Genomic DNA, 18,573 nt, shown 5'->3' on the forward strand with positions numbered 1-18,573 from the left:
ACACTAAAGACAAATCGGTGTCTGGCAACTTTGAAGTTAGTTTTACCATCACAGTTTCATTTTAAAATTTCACGTCGAAATTTTTACGCGTGACGTCACAGATTACAAAGTGTATAAATTGTAATTGTAGCGTGCTCCACAGAATTAATTCATACTTGGAGATGTTATCTCTGACTCTCTCACTTACCAAGCCTCTTTTCGTCACGAGCGTTGTGCTTTGGGCACTGTGGAAGAGCGATTTACTCATACGAGAAAAGTAGTTTTGCCGTTTGGTATCACTTCGAAACCCTGCGTCAGTGACTTTGCGATCAAAGATGAGAGCGACCTTAGTCTAGCAATGCTCCTCGTTTGACCCTCACTTTGCGTGACTCTTCAAGACACGCGAAGTGAAGCGATACAGCCGAAAATAATTACGCGATACAGTAATTAAAAAAGCGTTTTTATTTTCAGTGATTAAGCAACGTTAATTACAGTGATTTATTTCATCTGCCTCAAAGTAAAGTGAACCACCGAGGCTGTGATATTTCTTTTCAGCCTTTATGTTTTATAGCTGTGCCTTGTTTGCTAAATGCTTAGTGCTTGGTCCATACATTTTCCACTGTACATTGTGTTTTATGCATTGTTTAATTGCCCAATAAAAGAGGCCGATAGGGCGTTCAACAGGCGTAAATGAATAATGAATGCACACTTTAACACCAGACAGGATCAATTGATACAATCACCCTGTGTGAACACGCTGTGCTCAGAGTTATACAATGCCAAGCTAATCTTACGGAGTCCTGCAACACTTTATCAGGTATAGCCATGGAATGAATTCAGTAAAGGAACTTATTGTACACGAACTGACCGACCCAAAAAAAAATATTTAAAATCCGTATTGCGCGAGCGGAGTTCGAAAGATTTGTCGCACGCTGCAATTGCTCTCGTCACGACGAAAACGCTGGAAAGCTAAGCATGGAGAGATGACATGGGGGGCGAGGGCACGTCACGCGCACCTCGTGACTTCAAGAACGTTTTTTTTTTCTCGAATGCGCAGCTTTTTCAGTGCGATTGCGCGGCACGTGCGTAATGTCGCGGCCTCCAGCGGCGGCCCCAGCAGCTGTCGAGCGCGCCTTGCTCAAATCAGCCAATGGCGTGACATTCGGGCCTATGACGCAACAACTTTCGAGTATATAGCATAATTCATCGAGAGAAGAGAAAGCGATTTTTTACCGACCTTCAGATTTTATCGCGAAATTCCAGGCTGCGTTGCGCAATATTATTTGGCTCGCGTGTTCTCGGGAGTCTTGTCCACCGATCGGCAACGTTTTCTGACCATGCTCAAGAAGTGTTGCAGGGCTTCTTTAAGTTATCGCGATCGTTTCGGTCTTGACAACTCTTGTATATGCATTCCGAATAGTGTCGATCGAGGCTGCGCACTGCCTCAAGCACCAAACATCGACACTCATCACGCACTTTTCCCGAAGCCGCGCTGACAGCGTCCAGAAGCGAGTCGGTGGTAGCGAGAAGACGAAGAGCTCGCGTCGAGTGCTCGTCCCTAGCAGCGTCCAAGACGCATTCGACCGCTCTGTTCAGAAGTGAGCGGTTCCTGTTGAGCACCTTCACTACTGGGTACATGTCGGTCTCCGTGTGCTGGTATTCGAATTCCAGCGCCAGGAACACAAAGTTGTTCTCCAGAGCACGTGCAAGCATAGCCGGCGCCTTGCTGGGAATATTATCGTAACTGAACTTGAGGCGGTGCAAGCTTCGATTGACTAGCAGCACCGCTTGGAGAGCCTTAATCTCTCCCGGAGTTCGGAGAGTCTGGAGAAACTCGGCCTCGCAGATACTCTTGTTACGGGCTAGGCTGCTCAAGACAGCAGTTGAGAACACGTAGTCCGGCTCGATGGGACGCAAGATGAGCTTTTTGAGCGAATGCGTTGTTTCTAAAAAGGAGACGACCGCTTCGGTGCTCTCGGCTTCCACACGGAAAGGCCATTCGATGGTCAGTTCCGCGAGCGATGCACTGTTCACTCGAGCGGCGGAGAACCACGGCACGATGCCGGAGCTACTGGCATCTTTCGTCCACCCAAGCCACGCCTTGTGGCAGCGGAAGCCCTCGCTCTGCAAACTGTTCGCCCACTGTTCAAGCGCTAAAGTGTTCCACGTGACCTCCAAGCGAGAGCAGACATTTTCTCTCAGGGGAACCGTCGGTGTCCAGTCTTCCGGAGTGTCAAGGTATCCGAGGCGCACACGCTCGACCGCACTATTTCGAGAAACTGTCTCTACGAAGCTTGGCACGACGTTGCTGGTCAAGCGGCAGTACGAGACGTCGAGACGCTTCAAGGAAGAGCTCTCCTGAAGGGTCTTAGCAAGCGCTCGCGCTCCAAGATCACTGAAAGAGTTCATGTAAAGCGAAAGTTCTTCGAGTGCATTGTTATGCCTCAGCACTTGAGCTATAACAATTGCGCAGCTGTTCGAAAAGTGGCAATCCTTAATTTCGAGTCGTTTGAGCACCCTGTTGTCCCGCAGGGCTTGAAGGCCGTCCCACAGTGTTTCACGCAAGAAGTCAACCGAACCGTCCAGCGAAAGCTCCTGCAGTGATTGGTTGTGCTTGAGAGACGCGAGGATGACGCCGAGCGCGTCAGCAGCCATGTAACTCACACGCAGTTTTCGCAGCGTCCTGTTGCACTTCAGGGTAGTGGCAAGCGCTTTCGCGCTGGGTAACGAGAACTCCCTGCTACCGGTGAACTCTAGCGAGGTGAGGCTACGGCAGGAATTGACGGCAGACAGCAGTTTCCGTGCAACGGTGGCCGACATTTCATTGAAGAGGTGCAGGCGCTGAAGGTTGCTTTTTGCTATTCCGTCGGCTATGCTCTCAGCTGCGACACGGTCAAGTTTGAGCGACGTGACATTTAAGCAACTGAGCCTCTGCGACCCGCTGCCGAGAGCGCAGGGCAGGGCTCTGTATGGACGCATTTCTCGCCAATGCACAGCCTTGTCGTTGGGGTGTCCTTCAACCTCCACGATGCCTCGGTTGACGCGCAGTGCGCTGCCTAGCAGCGACGGAAAGTGCCACAACGGAAACGCCATGGTGCCCAGAATAAGTCGCTTGATGCACACGTGGCGCTCAAGCAAACTGTACAGCAGGATGGCGCCGTCCATGAAGGACGTGTCTGCGCGTATCGTGTCGAGGTCGGTGGTTTCTGTGTGGGAGAGTGTCAACGCGCCGGGTGCGTGTTCCACAATTTGCATGCAGACCTTCCAGAGGACTTCGTTCACGGCAGGCAACTGTAATCTCAGCCAGCACTTGGTCCCTCCAAGGACGTCGCTGCAGGGTTCTCGAAGGTCCACGCCAGCGGATTCTAGTTTGCGAATCAACCTTTCCGCCAACAGCAACATCCGCGCAGGGTCCAGGGAACGAATCGCACTCTCCATGCCCGATACCAGTGCGGACGGAGCTCCCATGTCGTCAGCGAGTCTGCAATGAAAATTTGCCCGCTGTGGGTTATGTCGTCGATACACAGAAACAGACATTTACGCAAATGCGACGTGAAATCCGACACCAAGAAATCCACCAGCCGGACAGTTCAAGATAAGTTATGAGGATGAGACACTGGTATGGGTGAGCTCTCGATGAGAGGGACAAAGTGTGGATTACATTGCAAAAACAACAGCGCAGTTATCACGAGGTGGCGCTTTACAAAATCATACGAGAAATGCTCTGGCATGTTCGTGAGCATTCCATGATGTGAGCCTCTCATGCGACGAAGTGATCACGAATTCACGTGTGACCAGTCTGAATGTATGCATCTTCTAGAACGTCCGGTGTAGGAGCTTTAGTGCTACTTTCGCAAACTCATCTCTGGATATTATCGACACATCTGAATACTTAGAAGGGGTTTTGACCACCATTTGGATTGAAGAGACAAATTCAACAGTGCGTATAGAAAATTGACGTTTATCTGTTATGCACCGGCGCGTTTCCGGCAATATTTCCCTTGTTTTTCAGCAAAGGCTGCTGTGAGATCGCACCAGGGGTCGTGTGCGCCGTAGTTGTTCGCCGTCCGCAACAATTATCAGGCAAAGTAAAAAAAAAACATCTAATGGGACACAATGGGATTCGAACTCGCGTCCCCTGCGAGCCAGCCCAGTATTCCACCGCTCCGTCATGCCGGTGCTTGAAACTCCGCTGCAAATTAGCCTTATAGGTAAGCTTGACGTCGGGAAAGGAATCGTGATAATATGAGAGTAATAAAGCGTGTTTAGGACAGCAAAGGAACAACCAGGTGTCAACAATGAGAATTGCGTAACGAGTGAGTTGCCGAATATTCAGACTTATTACTTGCTTCGGGCATAATTGTTCATTGTCGTCAGCCGCAGTATACAATAAAACTTCACAAAACGCCTTGCGAGGACTTTATCATAAAACGACTGTCATGCATCCACAGTTCCACCAACATCGACGTTGTGCACGGGCCAAAGCTCGACAAGTACTCAGACACTGCGGACGCCTTCTTTCTCGATGCAGCTGGACCAGTGAACGGCAAATACACGACAAGCCTCAATCGTCAAGGAAACCAGATCAACTGTTTATCAGCCCAGGATACAGACGAAACTATATTATGGGAGAAGCACGAATCGCCTCCGCCCTACGAAACCCTGAGTCCACCTTCATTCTAACAGAGTCACAAGCACCCTACCGAAATTTCTGTAAAGGCTACATTGGCCCATTTGCGCATCGAATCCTTACACAGCTATCGGCAAAGCGTTCACAGAGAAAATGGAAACAGCTAATATGGGTACCCGCCCCTGCGGAGTTAGGGGCAATGAGCTCGCCCATACCTCTGCCCGAGAATTACCTTTTCTTATCTCCGACTTCGGCATATCGCATCCACCCTCGGCTATGCGTATGGACCCGCTTCTCGCATATACAGAAATTCCGCAACACCAAAGACTCGAGAAAGACAAATTTACACCCCCCTGGGCCAAAACTCAGTGAGGAACCAGACATGGCGGAGCGTCACCTGCATACCCTGTCCTACAGCAATCCGTACGTATACTAAGATAGATCCCGACGCACACGCTCCACAGTGCAGGTTTTGCGCCAGTGTGACAGCCAGCCACCCTGTACCACATGGAACACGGTATGCGAATGTTCACACAATATCCCTTTACAACCCAGGACACAACACAACATGGAAGGGTGGGAGGCAGCTCTGTCCAGCTCGGATCCGAAGACTCAAAAGGCCTTCGTGAAACGTGCGAGGGGTGACGATAGTTATAGCGCGAGAACAAAATGACGACACACAGACAAGAAGGACTCTGTGTCGTCGTTTTGTTCTCGCGCTATAACTATCGTCATGCCATACCAACTAGCCCAAGCTGCCACACTTCTAAGTGCGAGGGGCCCGCGCCAATGGGAACCCGGACTAAGGATACCACTTAGCGATCTAATCACGCGGAATTTCGAATAAACGTTTTATTCTATATATCTCTTGCAAGTGTGTAGGGAATACCACGCTTCTCCAAAGAATGACGAAAGATGGAATAGTGAATGCCTTCCCTACTACACAAAAAATATGATGATTAATGGCGTAGTGGGTACCCTGCAAGTGTGCTTGTAGTAGTTACCAAAAGAGTGTTTTTTTTTCAAAGAAGGCCATAAAAGGCTGCTCTTTCAGCTTTTGTAGTGGTTGTGCTGCCCGTTCCGCGCAGGCCATGCGTTTTTTAATTACTTTTTTTGCATATGCTTTGTTTTCCTTGCTTATTATTGTCTCTCTGATTGCCGTAAGATATGGGGCCAAACAAAGACGTGCTCTAAAAATAACATTATCCTTGCTCACACGTTTAATGACATTATATTTAATGAACTTCGCATTCTGTCATCTACCGCACTCAAAAATTATGTACTTGCTGTTATAATTAACAAAACACTGGACACAAACTTTCGGCTACTCCTTACCATATTCAACGTCCTGTGCTTAAGCACCAAACAAGAATTCCACCTTAATTTGAATATTTTTTTCCTGTAGCAACTGTTACAAGTGTAATGTTTACGGTGAACAATTGGCATTTCACTAATTACTTCGAATTTTGTTTCGCATCCCTATTTGTGTTGCTTTAACTGTATGCAATATATTGTCCGCGTTATGCATTTTCTGCCTGTATATTATTTTGCCCTTTCAGAATACTCTGTACCTCTCACCTCCTACAGTCTCTGTTCGAGACTGCAGTATAAATAAATAAATAAATAAATAAATAAATAAATAAATAAATAATTGCTGTAATTCCTTGAATGTAAACTAGAACACTGTGCCTGTACAAATAAAAAAAAACTATGCGAATCTATAATATTGCTTTAAAGTCCCTTGCTGGTCTTGTGAATCGTAACACCTTTTCCATCGCGGATGAACTTGTACATCATTAAGTCTTGTATATGTCATTCCATGACCAATCGCGTGCGTTGTTAACATATATACAGGGTGTTTCAAGAAATGTGTCCCATATAATTAAAAAAAATTACAGGAAGCAGGTATCTGCATTCTACCAGTGGCGCGTTATCTTTACTGCGGCAGATGTCATCATAAGATGTGCACAAACGTTCATTAGGACAGTAAATACAACATATTGAAACAATAAGCTTTTTACCCAGTAGAATTTCAAGTGGTCGAGTCAAATGGGCGAACTTAAGCCCTTCCTGGAATTCTAGTACGTAGCCACTTTGAAATTATTGAAAGGCGGTCGTTGGTAGTTACTGTGGAGCGATGAAATTTGACTAATTTAGCAGACCAAACAGAAACGGACGCACCGAACAGCGCGTCTACCGTTCACTCCGAAAACGTCCTCAATGGTGACACAGTTTCCCTCGCCGTTATCAACTGTCAACCTGATTGATATGTGGGGTTTAACGTCCCAAAACCACTATATGATTATGAGAGACGCCGTAGTGGAGGGCTCCGTAAATTCAGACCACCTGGGGTTCTTTAACGGGCACCCAAGTCTGAGCACACGGGCCTACAACATTTCCGCCTCCATCGCAAATGCAGCCGCCGCAGCCGGGATTCGAACCCGCGCCCTGCGGGTCAGCAGCCGAGTGCCTTAGCCACTAGACCACCGCGGCGGGGCATCAACTGTCAACCTAGATACCTCATTTCGTGGTAATGCTTTCCTGCCGCATGGCAATTTAACGACGATATCGCTTATCCTCCTCTTCCAATTCGAGAGAAACATCCATGGGGGGGGGGGGGGCGTTTCCGAAGTGATGGTATTGGTGCGCCGGCTTCGGTTTCGCCTGCTAAATTATCCAGATTTCAACCGCTGTGATGAATGTGGTCGCCTTTCAGAAATTGCTGAGTGGCTTTGGACTATACGCAAGAAGGACGCGGAATCACACTTCTGACTGGAACGTTCATTTCTACTGGTTTAAAAGTTCATTGTTGTACTCCCTAAAAAAATGGCAGTGGCTTAGCTCAGCTATGTCAGAATATACGTAGCGTTAGCAAAGGTTTAGCTGATTATTCTTAGCTTTCCAGATATCATGCTTACAGCTGTTCCAATGACACACGCACGGTATACGTATTATGTGGCACATGTATATTTATTTTGCCGGGCAACTACTTCGGGATCCGATGAGTTGAGCTTCTCCGCTCTACTGCACCGTTGAGCACCATTTGCACTCTTCTTCTCCATGGCTATGCCACAGTGGCAAACGCCAGTCAGAGGCGCTATCAAGCGGCTCCAGCGCAGTGTCAGATGGCGACTGTACAGGGAAGGCACGCGCGTCGGCGGCCATAATGTCTACCAAGGCTATGACGGCACTCCTCTGGAAAGCGCACACCGGCGGCGGCGAGTCGCGCGCGGCTACAGTGTGAGGGAGGTGCCGGCTACGGAACGTGACACCACTGATCGTTTGCGCAGCGCATCGAATTGCGCGCACACCGGCGGCGAGCCGCGCGCGGCGGCGGCGGAGTATCATTGCGCATGCGCAGACCAGTGCCACGCGAAATTAGCTCAACGCGGCCAGTAGCTAACGCTACAAAAATCACAGCATGTCCACGGAGAGAATGATGATGAGGGGGGCGAAGCGTCCGTCAGTCTGTCCGTGCGACCATCCATGCGTCCATCCAGGCGTCCGTCCGCCTGTCCAGGCGTCTGTCTGTCCGCCAGTCCATCTAGTGAACACTTCAAGTACCATCATCTTCCATCTCGCATCCCCTGTGGCCCATACCCGCTCTAGAGCGGGTATGTGCCGCCGGTGGTTACGCACAACATCGGAGGATGTACAGACCCACGCCTTAGAGAGCTTCGCGCCTAATAACTGCCGTAATAATATTTGTTCGCACCTGAAGATGCTTACTGCCACAGTAAAGAGAACGCCATAGGTAGCACGCAGATATCTAATTTCTGTAATTTTTAAATAATATTGGACAAATTTCTTGAAACACGCTGTAATCTTTCTACGTTGGTCAGCTACTAGCAACGTGGTCCATGTATTTTGTACATATCTTCCGTACTTCTGTCTCAATAACACAAATTGTGATCTGATTTGAAAACCTGTTTGGTGCATTATTCTCGCATTTTTGTCACCGCGAAATTATCGAAAGCTTGCCGGTCCTTAATTTATGGGACACGCCAAAGCAGACTGCGTTCCTTATCTGTCGGTCCTGTTGTGGGACACCCAGAACCGTTAACATTCCGAAACAGTTAGTAGGTCGATAAACACTGGTACGTGTTTTAAATTACGCGCGCTTCTTTGACACGCAGCAACAGCTGACTCCGCTACCCTTTGGCAACCGCCACCGCTCCTGTTTCAGGCGGAAGCGTGCAGGAAATTGGAAACGTCAGGCTAGTATAACGCAATAAATATGTTTGCCGTGCTTCTGTGGACGAGAGGAAGCACTTTGTGACGTTAGCACAATTCTAAGATGAAGTCCGTGAACGACGACAGTAATGAAGTGTGAGAATGCAAAAAAATCACTTACGAATCATAAACGACGAATCAAGTGTCGCTCCAGTAAACAGATGTTTAACTCGTCGCCACAGCAGTATGCAGTCTGCCCACGATGCTGATACGCAAGCGAAACGACACGCTTCCGTTGCGTAGCTCGTACGAAAACACAGTGCATCCGTCACACTGAGACGCTGCAACGGCTGCGACGATGTCGCAACTCTTGCCTCAGGGCTGCACGTGTTCAATGAATGAGCGGGCAAAAACCCCAGCGTGGGTCGCGGAAACGACGTAGTGCGTCAAATAGTTGCCTTCTGCCGTCAAGACCCCCGCTCACCACGAGTCAGTGGCGCCGTCGCGTGGATGTGTAAAAAAACAACAAGGATGTTCGTACAATCTCACAGATGGCGCGCCGCTCTAAATATCGCGAGTCTAAATCAACCTTGGTTGGCTACACGAGTGAAAAACATCGTTTCTTACTTGTTTCTTTTGGTCTCCCAAGTTGAGAGCACGAGGCACTCGCACTAGCACTTGTTTCGTGGGCTCTGGTACCGCGTAATTAAGATTCCACTCGGTGCGGTCACTGCACGGATGGGCGGAGAAGCTACGCCACTTCGAGCGCGTTTCAAGCGCGAAGACAAACATGCGCTTTAAGGTAGCCGGGTTGCAGTAAACACACACTACGTGTCACATAGAATTGGTCACTGAAAAATAAAAAAAAAATCCGCGAGGTCAGCTGTCGTATTGGTGCCTTTGCAAGTTATTTTTTTCCCCCTTTTACCATTCGCGAATGGAATCATTAGGATGCGTGTGTTGTTGATCTTCCACCCGATGCCTTTTCTTCGTCACTACAACATTTGTGCTTTTTGTGAATGCGCAGGAGCTGCTGCGCAAATGTAAGCCATTTTCGACGGCGGGAACGTGCGCTTTGTTCGACTGTACTACTGCTTTTTTCCCCTCACCCTCCTACAATAATGCACACTTGGGCGATGTAGGTTGCACTAATAAATCGATAAACGAATAAATACATAAATAAATAAATATGTCAAAAGGTTTACTCTCTCCCTATTCTCGTCTCCTGTTTCTATGACACAAAACTTTTATTGGTATACAAAGTAACAGTATACAGCTTCCTCTAACCACTCCTCCATTCCTATGTTGACACAACCAGCAGCACCTTCGGCATTCGTAAATTCTAAACTGTATTCGAAAACATCCTCCCACAGCGATGTGATTGTGAGTTGGCGATTGGTTCAGTCATCCGTGACGCCATGCACCAGGGCCATCTTGTACGCTCCTTAAAGAAACCGTGTCGCTACACATATGTTTGTTATAAGTTAATGGGAGATACCTCCTGCACCAAGCCGTGCACCGCTTTTAAAATGCGTTACGTATTTTTACCACGCAGACCTAGCATTACAATGAGTGTGCCGACTTCCTGTGCTGCTCAACTTTAAACAGGAGGAAGATCCTAAAGTATTGATAAGAAAGTGAGCCGCCCTTATCCATTCAAAATATAGATTTAGACTATTCTTTTAAAAATCATTATAGACACATGCGATGCCCTACTATGTATAGCTGCCGTGCATGGTAGCTCAGTTGGTAGAGCATCGGATGCGTTATTCGAAGGTGGCAGGTTCGGTCTCTGCCCACGGCAAGTTTTAACTTTTCTTCCTTCACATTTACATTACAATTACATCTAATAGCATCTCATAAACTTCTAATTACATGATTGTCTTTTAGATATTACTATGTGGTCTATAACAAAGAAAGACAAGCCTTTAAACGTACATGAAAACGCTCTGCCGACTACCCGATTACCGGGGAGGCAGGTTCCACAGAAACGGTGATTCTTGTTTGAACACATTTAAACGACTTGCTCTAAAGAAAAAGAGAGTTAGCAACGTCTATGTGTCACCGATAGGTGCTGACAAAGACGAGACCGTAATGAAAATAAATCGTTATTGTGGAATTTGATAGGCTCGAGGGCCTGTGCGGGGGAGCGATGTCCTTACACCCATTTGCACACTCTCATAGCGTAACAGTATGTTCGACCTTTCCTGTTAGTCGTCCTCAACGTGGCCTCCGGGATCGCTGATCCATGGACTAACGTCGCCAACCCGTGGCGTGTCAAAGCGTTCACGAAATTACTTTACCGCTTGGCAACGCGCCGATTGCGACGGCCGGAGCCCATTGCGGAGGCCGCGTCCTGGAACTCGAGCTACGCGTGTAGTGACGGAAACTGAGCACATCCATGAATGCGTCATTGTCGGCGATTTTCGTCGGCCAGCAGCATTACGAAATGCAATGCCAGCACAATGAACATAACATGTCTATAAGATGATCCATCGTTGACGGCTGGCTGATCCTCTTCACAATGCTGCCCTAGCGTCCGTGGTCGGAAGCACTGAGGAGTACGTTGGACATCCATCTTATGCGTAAACTACTTACCGTTTGCGGATGACGGCGCTACGAAAGAAGCACATGGCGGCAAGCACGCTCGTAGCGATATCCGATGGTGCAGTCTCACTAGAGGGAAAGAAACCTAATACATATGCATTTCAATACTGGTGTAGAGGTCGACTGGAAGACAACTGTTTATTGCCAGTACTTGTATGATTTTTCTGGGTTCTTTATTATCGCTTATTTGTAGGGGTGTGCGAATATTCGAAAGTTTCGAATATTCGTAGAATATTAAATTCGCACTATTCGTATTCGATTCGAAAAAAGTGTATTCGACAATATCGAATATTTGATATTGCGGAAAATAACTCTTCTTTAATATTTCCGCTGGGTTCAGAGATATTAAAACGTTGCCCAGAGGGGCGATAAGCATCAGAAGTGCACGGAGGCACTATGTCGGCCAGCGACGTTCAACAATCAGCAGCAAAGTGGACGTTCGTGTAAACGTATTGCACGCTTTTCGTATGCCACCGTAGCGTGCTGCACTACCACACGTTCACTATGCGTTCACTCTGATGTTTGGAGTACATTTGATAATCTTGCAAATAGTCAAGTAGCAAGTACACCACTGTCTACTTCAGAATGGGAAATTAAAGCGTATTCTGAAGTAGCCGTACTGAAGAAAGACAGTGACCCATGTGACTGGTGGCGGACTGTGGGCACCTTCAGATACCCCAGTCTGGCAAAGCTTCGCCCCCAGTACTTGCCCATACCAGCCACTTCAGTTCCAAGCGAGCGTGCCTTTTCAGTGGCAGGGGAGGATGTCTCTGTTCGGAGAAAGCGCCTCCTGCCTAATCATGTGGAGCAACTCATATTCCTTCATGATAACATGTAGTCATTATGTTTCATGATAACAGCTAGTCATTACTTGCATTGTGTTCCAAATAACAGTGTATGTTGTGTTAACGGACAGGCTGTTGTGTATTTTTTTAGATAAATACATCTTAAATTATTGGTACTGTAAAGGCATTTGTCCTTTGATATTCGATATTCGATTCGATATTCGAACATGAATATTCGTATTCGATTCGTATTCGAACAATTTCATATTCGCACACCCCTACTTATTTGTCTAGCTATGGGCTATAGATTCTGTATACATTATCGCTGAGTGTTCTCGACGACCTTCACTGAAAACAGTATGAACAGTCAAAAACCCCGACCCTTCGTGTTGCAGTGGAATGTCCGATCATTAACGTTTATAGACATTTTTCATGTGACTTTCTCCCTTTTTTTAAAACTTTCCTCTTCTCTCTCCTTCTTTCTTCCCTTATTTACTCTAAGCCTCACCTTCCCGAAGGAGCAGGCAGGGTTTTTGCCCCTATAGGTGGCAATTCTCAGCCTGTTCCCTCCCTATTTCCTTTATCTTCGTGTTCTCTATGTACTCAAACCAAATAAATAAATAAATAAATAAATAAATTCCATTCTTATGTGTCCTGTACCAGTACATCTTCGGAGTGCTGAAACTTTGTCAAGCTGTATTATTTTGCTATGTTTTGTTTGCCAGTTGTGTGGATAATCTATAAATATGACACATGTCGTGCTTGTTTCTCATTTGATACCATTATCACACACGTGGTCGCACCATTCACTTGACTGGGCCTCAGCTCTGGTTAACCTCCTTGCCTTTCTCCTTGTGTTCTCTTTCTCTCTCTCTCTCTCACTTGATCGTGGTCCTGAAAATGTCCGCTCGGGCTGTACGTTTTTATAGACGTGTTACACAAAAGATCCAGACTATAACATTGCGCGTCACCTATACGGTTACACAATCTGTGAACGACCATTGCTCGAATATCACTGATAATAGGGAGCGTTAATTATCGCAGGCACAGCTACCCTTAATTATCGCAGTCTAGTTAGGCTACATTTGTATACACTATTGATGTGTCCTCCCACATCTAGTTTCATTTTTCTTGTACTTATTATACCTTCAATCGTTTACAATCGAGACTACGCAGTGCCTCTAGCACCAAACATCGACACTCATTGCGCACTTTTCCCGAAGTCACGCTGACGGCGTCCAGAAGCGAGTCGGTGGTAAAGAGAAGACGAAGAGCCCGCATGGAGTGCTCGTCCTTAGCATCGTTCAAGACGCACTCGACCGCCCTGTTCAGAAGAGATCGGTTCCTGTTAAGGGCACTCGCTACTCGGTACATGTCATTCTGCGCATTCTGGCCTTCGAATTCCAACGTCAGGAATACGAAGTTGTCTTCCAGAGCCCGGGCCAGCAATTCGGGAGCCTTTCTGGGGAGACTATCGTACCTGAATTTGAGACGGTGTAAAGTTCGGTTGGCTAGCAGCACCGCTTCAACAGCCTTGACATCCAGGTGGGCACGGAGAGTCTGGTCGAACTCGGCCTCGCAGACACTCTTGTTACGGACAAGACTACTTAAAATCGCCGTTGAAAAGATGTAGTTGTCCCTGAAGGGACGCACGATCAGCTTCTTGAGGGAAAGTGTTGTTTCGATAAAAGAGACGGCCGCGTCGGTGCTTGCGGCATCCACACGGAATGGACATTCGATGGTCAGTTCCACGAGCGTCGCACTGTTCACTCGAACTGCGGAAAACCACTGCACAATTCCAGAGCAAGTAGCTTCTTTGGACCAGCGAAGACATGCTCTGGGAAGCGGGAAGCCATCGCACAATGCGAGCTGCTGAAGCGCTCGGGTGTTCCAGGAAACCTGCAAGCGAGAGAACACATCTTCTGTGAGGGGCAATGTTGGTTCCCAGTCTTCGGGAATGTCGACGTGTCCGAGGCGCACGTACTCGATTGCGCTATTCCGTGAAACCGCTTCGACAAATTTCGTCACCACATTGCTGGTCAACCGGCACTTTGAGACGTCAAGACGTTTTAAGGAAGAGCTCTCCTGAAGGGTCTTGGCCAATGCACGTGCGCCAAGATCCCTGATGAAATTCACCGGCAACGAGAGCTCTTCGATTGCACTGTTTTGACGCAAAACTTCAGCGAGAACTATCGCGCAGCTGCCCGTGAAGTGGGCGTACGTTATTTCCAGGCGTTTGAGTACCCTGTTCTCGCGCAGCGCTTGAAGACCCTCCCAGAGTGTTGAACGTGAGAAGTCATCCGAACGGTCTAGTGACAACTCTTCCAATGCTTCGTTGCTCTTGAGCGATGCCAGGATGATACCAGGCACATCATCTGCCAAGTAGCACACGCGCAATTTTCGCAAAGTCATGTTGCGCTTTAAGACACTCGCAAGCGCTATTGCACTGGACCGTGAGAACTGCATAAAACCGGCGAACTCCAGGGTGGTGAGGCTCTGGCAGGAATTCACGGCGGTCAGCAGCTTTCGTGTCATACCAGCCGACATTTCGTTGCAAAGATGTAGGCGCCTCAGGTTGCTCGTTGCGATTGCTCTGGCGATGCACTCTGCTGAGACGTGGTCAAGCTTCAGCGACGTGATACTTAAGCATTTTAGGCGAGATGACAAATTGCCAAGAGCGCAGGACAGAATCCTGCAATGGCGCATTTCGTGGCCCGACCTCACCATGTCCACTGGGTCTTCTTCGACCTCTACGACGCCTTGGTTGGCGATCAGTGCGCTGCCGAGCGTTGAAGGAAAGTACCACAACGGGAAAGCCATGGCGTTCAGAAGAAGTCGCTTGATGCACGTGTGGTGCCGTAGCAGGCTGCACAACACGACGGCGCCGTCCACGAACGCCGTGTCCGTGCGCACTGTGTAGATATCGGGACGTTCAAAGTGAGCGAGTGTCAAAGCACCGGGAGCATGTTCGACAAGCTTTATGCAGACTTTCCAGAGGACTTTGTTCACAGCAGGCAACTGTAACCTCAGCCAGCACTTCGTCTTTTCAGGGACATCACTGCAGGGCTCTTCAAGGTCCACCCCAGCGGATTTAAGTTGATCACACGACCTTTCTACAATGAGCAACAGTCGCGCAGAATCCAGGGAACGGATTTCACTGTCCATGCGAAAGACACGAGTCCAGCCCAGCGGAGGTTCCATGTGATGAGCTCGTCTGGAATGAGAAGGGGTCCAAAGTGCGTTTTGACGCCAGTATACGGGAGTCAGACTTTCGCCCATGAAAGCCGATGAAAAGAAGTCTAGCCTCCCGCCAGTCCAACATAGGTGATGAGGACTGGAACGAATGCGAAGAGACGTACAATGTAAGGCATACATAGCAACAAACGAGGGTTTAGCGTTTTCGACATATCATTTAATAGAACCAAATACCATTATGCTGGTAAGCATTGTGTTGCACGTTATTAAGTATCATACCTCGATAAGCACGAAGCGTGCGTTGGTAAGAATCTCACGTGGTGAGGCTCCCCGACTAGAATCTGCATTTAAGCAGTCTGAACCTGCTCTTCTCGTGCAACGTCAAACTCAAGAAAAACCTAGCGCATTTTACTGTCGTGATCTTTGCTTCGTTGAATTCACCGAACGCGAATTCGGCTGCTCCAGCACAGTGGTGAACTTGATGTCGGTGCTGCGTGAGCCCACGGCGTTGGACTTTCGTCCGGAAATCGATTTATCGACGCAAAACCCTATTAGAATTTTACTTCTGAGATATGTCAGTGAGCCTGAGTGCTTTGAATAGAATATTGTTTTGACTGTGTAACAGACTAGGACTTTAGGCGAGCGCAAGAGAGAGGAGTCAGGAGTGGGCGGACGCCCCCACCCCCCCTGGTTATTGAAGAAGGGGCGCAAAAGCAGCCATATACATTGAGTAATAAAGAGGGGGCACTGCAACTCGAGGGGGGGGGAATCAGCCCTATATATTGACTTCAGCCACCCCCCCCCCCCCCCTGGAAGGGGAACCTCGCGCACGCCCATGACGGTGCGGTGAAGATCTAAGAGGCGCTTCTCTGCGCAGTACACTTTCATGCGCCTTTTGAATTGCGCGCGCTTTTTCTTGACGTCCGGCGAGTATTCTAGCGCAGCCGTCTCCTCGCCTACCACGACTTTCTCCTTTGCGGCGAAGCGAACTGTGATAAGATGTACCACGAACGTCAGATTAGTAACACAATGAAACACTCACAGATTCTCTGAGCGAGTACGCGGGAGCACATACCGCTAGCAACTCTCTGACACACTATAATAAGCCGGTAGGAATCGAAAGCTGGTCCAATCCGGACTTACGAAGACGCGAGTTGTCGCGACTCGCGACAAAGGTGTGTGAACAATTCCGACAAAGGTGTGTGGACAAGGATACGATCCTTAACAGTGAGTAACAACTTACGAGTATATACGGTGAAACGATCGTAGCTCAACGCCGATGCTCGGTAGATCTTATCCACAACAACGAGAAACAAGTGAGCAGATTGACAGATTCCCAACGAGCATGTAGCCGAACGCCGCGCACACCAGCGCTCGTACCACTACTGCGGTGTCGGAAGGACTGCGGAATGATTGCAACATGAGCGCAACTCCTCGCGCACGGCCACACAGGCGCGATGAATCAGCAAGCGATAATTCCGCCGCCCCGCCCTCCCCGAGTGAGCGAATGCGACAGATCGCCACAGGTGTTCTCTGTTGCGACGTTAGGCATTTCATGCCATCGTTTCATCGTAGCGGACTGGTGGCGCCAGCGCGCGGATATATCGGAAACAATTCTGCTTCTTTCGAAACCTCCGAGATCGCATGGGCAAGATTTCGAAGGCTTTGCTACGTATGCTGGCTATTTGTTTTGCAAGCACCGGCGCACCGCCACCGTGCACGCTCTGAGTGGCGTGTAGTCATGTTTTACATGACACGCATGCCATGATTATCACGTTTGGACGTGTCATTCACATCCGTCGTTCGTTCGCGTCGCGTAATACCAAATTTGGTACATGTTACAAGTGAAGCTAGCAAAACGGCCGCGAGCGCATCTTGTGCGTGGCATGTAGTCATGTTCTTACATGACGCGTATCTCATGATCATCATCTTTGCACCAGTCATATACCTTCGTCATTCATTCACGCCCCATAATAACAATTTGGTATATGTGAAGTTGTCGCATACCCAGCACTTCGGGGCGTATATCGCTTGTGGTTCACGGTTTTTCACCCACGTGGCGTACAGACCTTCATGCTGTACATTATAATGTACATCACATCTGCAGACTTTTGCTGAGGTTTTACCATGATCAACGTCCACTTTCTTATCTATGTAACGAGAGGCGGTTTTTTTGTCTCTGTAGTGCTGTTTTCCTGCACTATCGATGAGGAAAGCTCTTCAGAAAAAAAAAAAAACACCCAGCGTAATTCCAAGAAATCGCAAACACAAAGACAGATTGTCCTACTGTACATGCTACTAGAGTACAATTAGCGAATAACTTATCGTTGCGCTACAATTAGCTTTTCAAAAATCACCCCATACATTTTCAAGGGATACACAAAAGTGTCGGGGGAAAAATACAGCCGGTCAACTAAAACTAATCACGTTGTAAAGTATAAGGACGTTGTCAGCATTAAGTGCCTGAATTGCAATTAGGAAAAAAATCAGGCATTGCTCAGTAATCATTTTTTGAAGAACGCTCCCCATAGCGTTACGCCCAGTGCTTCCCATTGGGGTCGGCTTTGCCACACTAGACGATGTTCCAGCGTGGCGTGTATTCATGACACACATGACCTACATGACATGACTTCCACGTTAGGGTTCATCGCTTATGTCCGCCATGCAGTCACGTCATACCATACCAGTTTTGCTACATGTCCTGTGAACGAAACCACCGCAAGAGGAGGAAGACCATGAAATGTAAATCATGACATTCATGACATACATGCAATGATTTTCATGTTATGAATAGTCACTTATGCTCGTCATACCGTCATGGTATTCCACAGCCATTTTGGTATCGATACCATTATAGAAACGGCCAGGAGAGCGAAAAGTCATAGGTGGATAGATAGATAGATAGATAGATAGATAGATAGATAGATAGATAGATAGATAGATAGATAGATAGATACATAGATAGCTAGATAGATAGATAGAAAGATAGAAAGATAGATAGATAGATAGATAGATAGATAGATAGATAGATAGATAGATAGATAGATAGATAGATAGATAGATAGATGGGCTGAGAGTCGCTGAAGTTGGCTATGAAATGCTTCTCATAGGATTTTAGACACAACCGTCAGAAATAGGCATATATAGGCACTATGAAAACACTCTATAAGGGCCTTCTTAACCTCTAATTCATGCTCATATATC

At 47.8% G+C, this 18,573-nt stretch overlaps 3 protein-coding genes across 3 annotated transcripts in view; 1 reads left to right on the plus strand and 2 right to left on the minus strand.

Moving 5' to 3' along the window:
- LOC142771547 (uncharacterized) overlaps window positions 1–18,573 on the plus strand; it is an 82,357-nt gene that overhangs the window by 46,422 nt on the left and 17,362 nt on the right. The window lies entirely within an intron of this gene.
- LOC119164873 (uncharacterized) lies at window positions 1,098–9,087 on the minus strand. Its single transcript, XM_037417075.2, has 2 exons — window positions 8,964–9,087; window positions 1,098–3,460 (listed from the first exon to the last, which is right to left on the minus strand). The coding sequence occupies exon 2, from the start codon at window positions 3,445–3,447 to the stop codon at window positions 1,321–1,323; it is 2,127 nt and encodes a 708-aa protein (XP_037272972.2). The 5' UTR covers window positions 3,448–3,460; window positions 8,964–9,087; the 3' UTR covers window positions 1,098–1,320.
- LOC142771546 (uncharacterized) lies at window positions 11,511–16,753 on the minus strand. Its single transcript, XM_075873156.1, has 2 exons — window positions 16,613–16,753; window positions 11,511–15,508 (listed from the first exon to the last, which is right to left on the minus strand). Exon 2 carries the CDS (start codon window positions 15,451–15,453, stop codon window positions 13,315–13,317), a length of 2,139 nt encoding a protein of 712 aa, XP_075729271.1. The 5' UTR covers window positions 15,454–15,508; window positions 16,613–16,753; the 3' UTR covers window positions 11,511–13,314.

The sequence above is a fragment of the Rhipicephalus microplus genome, chromosome 9 (genome assembly GCF_043290135.1).
Source record: "Rhipicephalus microplus isolate Deutch F79 chromosome 9, USDA_Rmic, whole genome shotgun sequence".
In the NCBI taxonomy this organism is placed as follows: domain Eukaryota; kingdom Metazoa; phylum Arthropoda; class Arachnida; order Ixodida; family Ixodidae; genus Rhipicephalus; species Rhipicephalus microplus.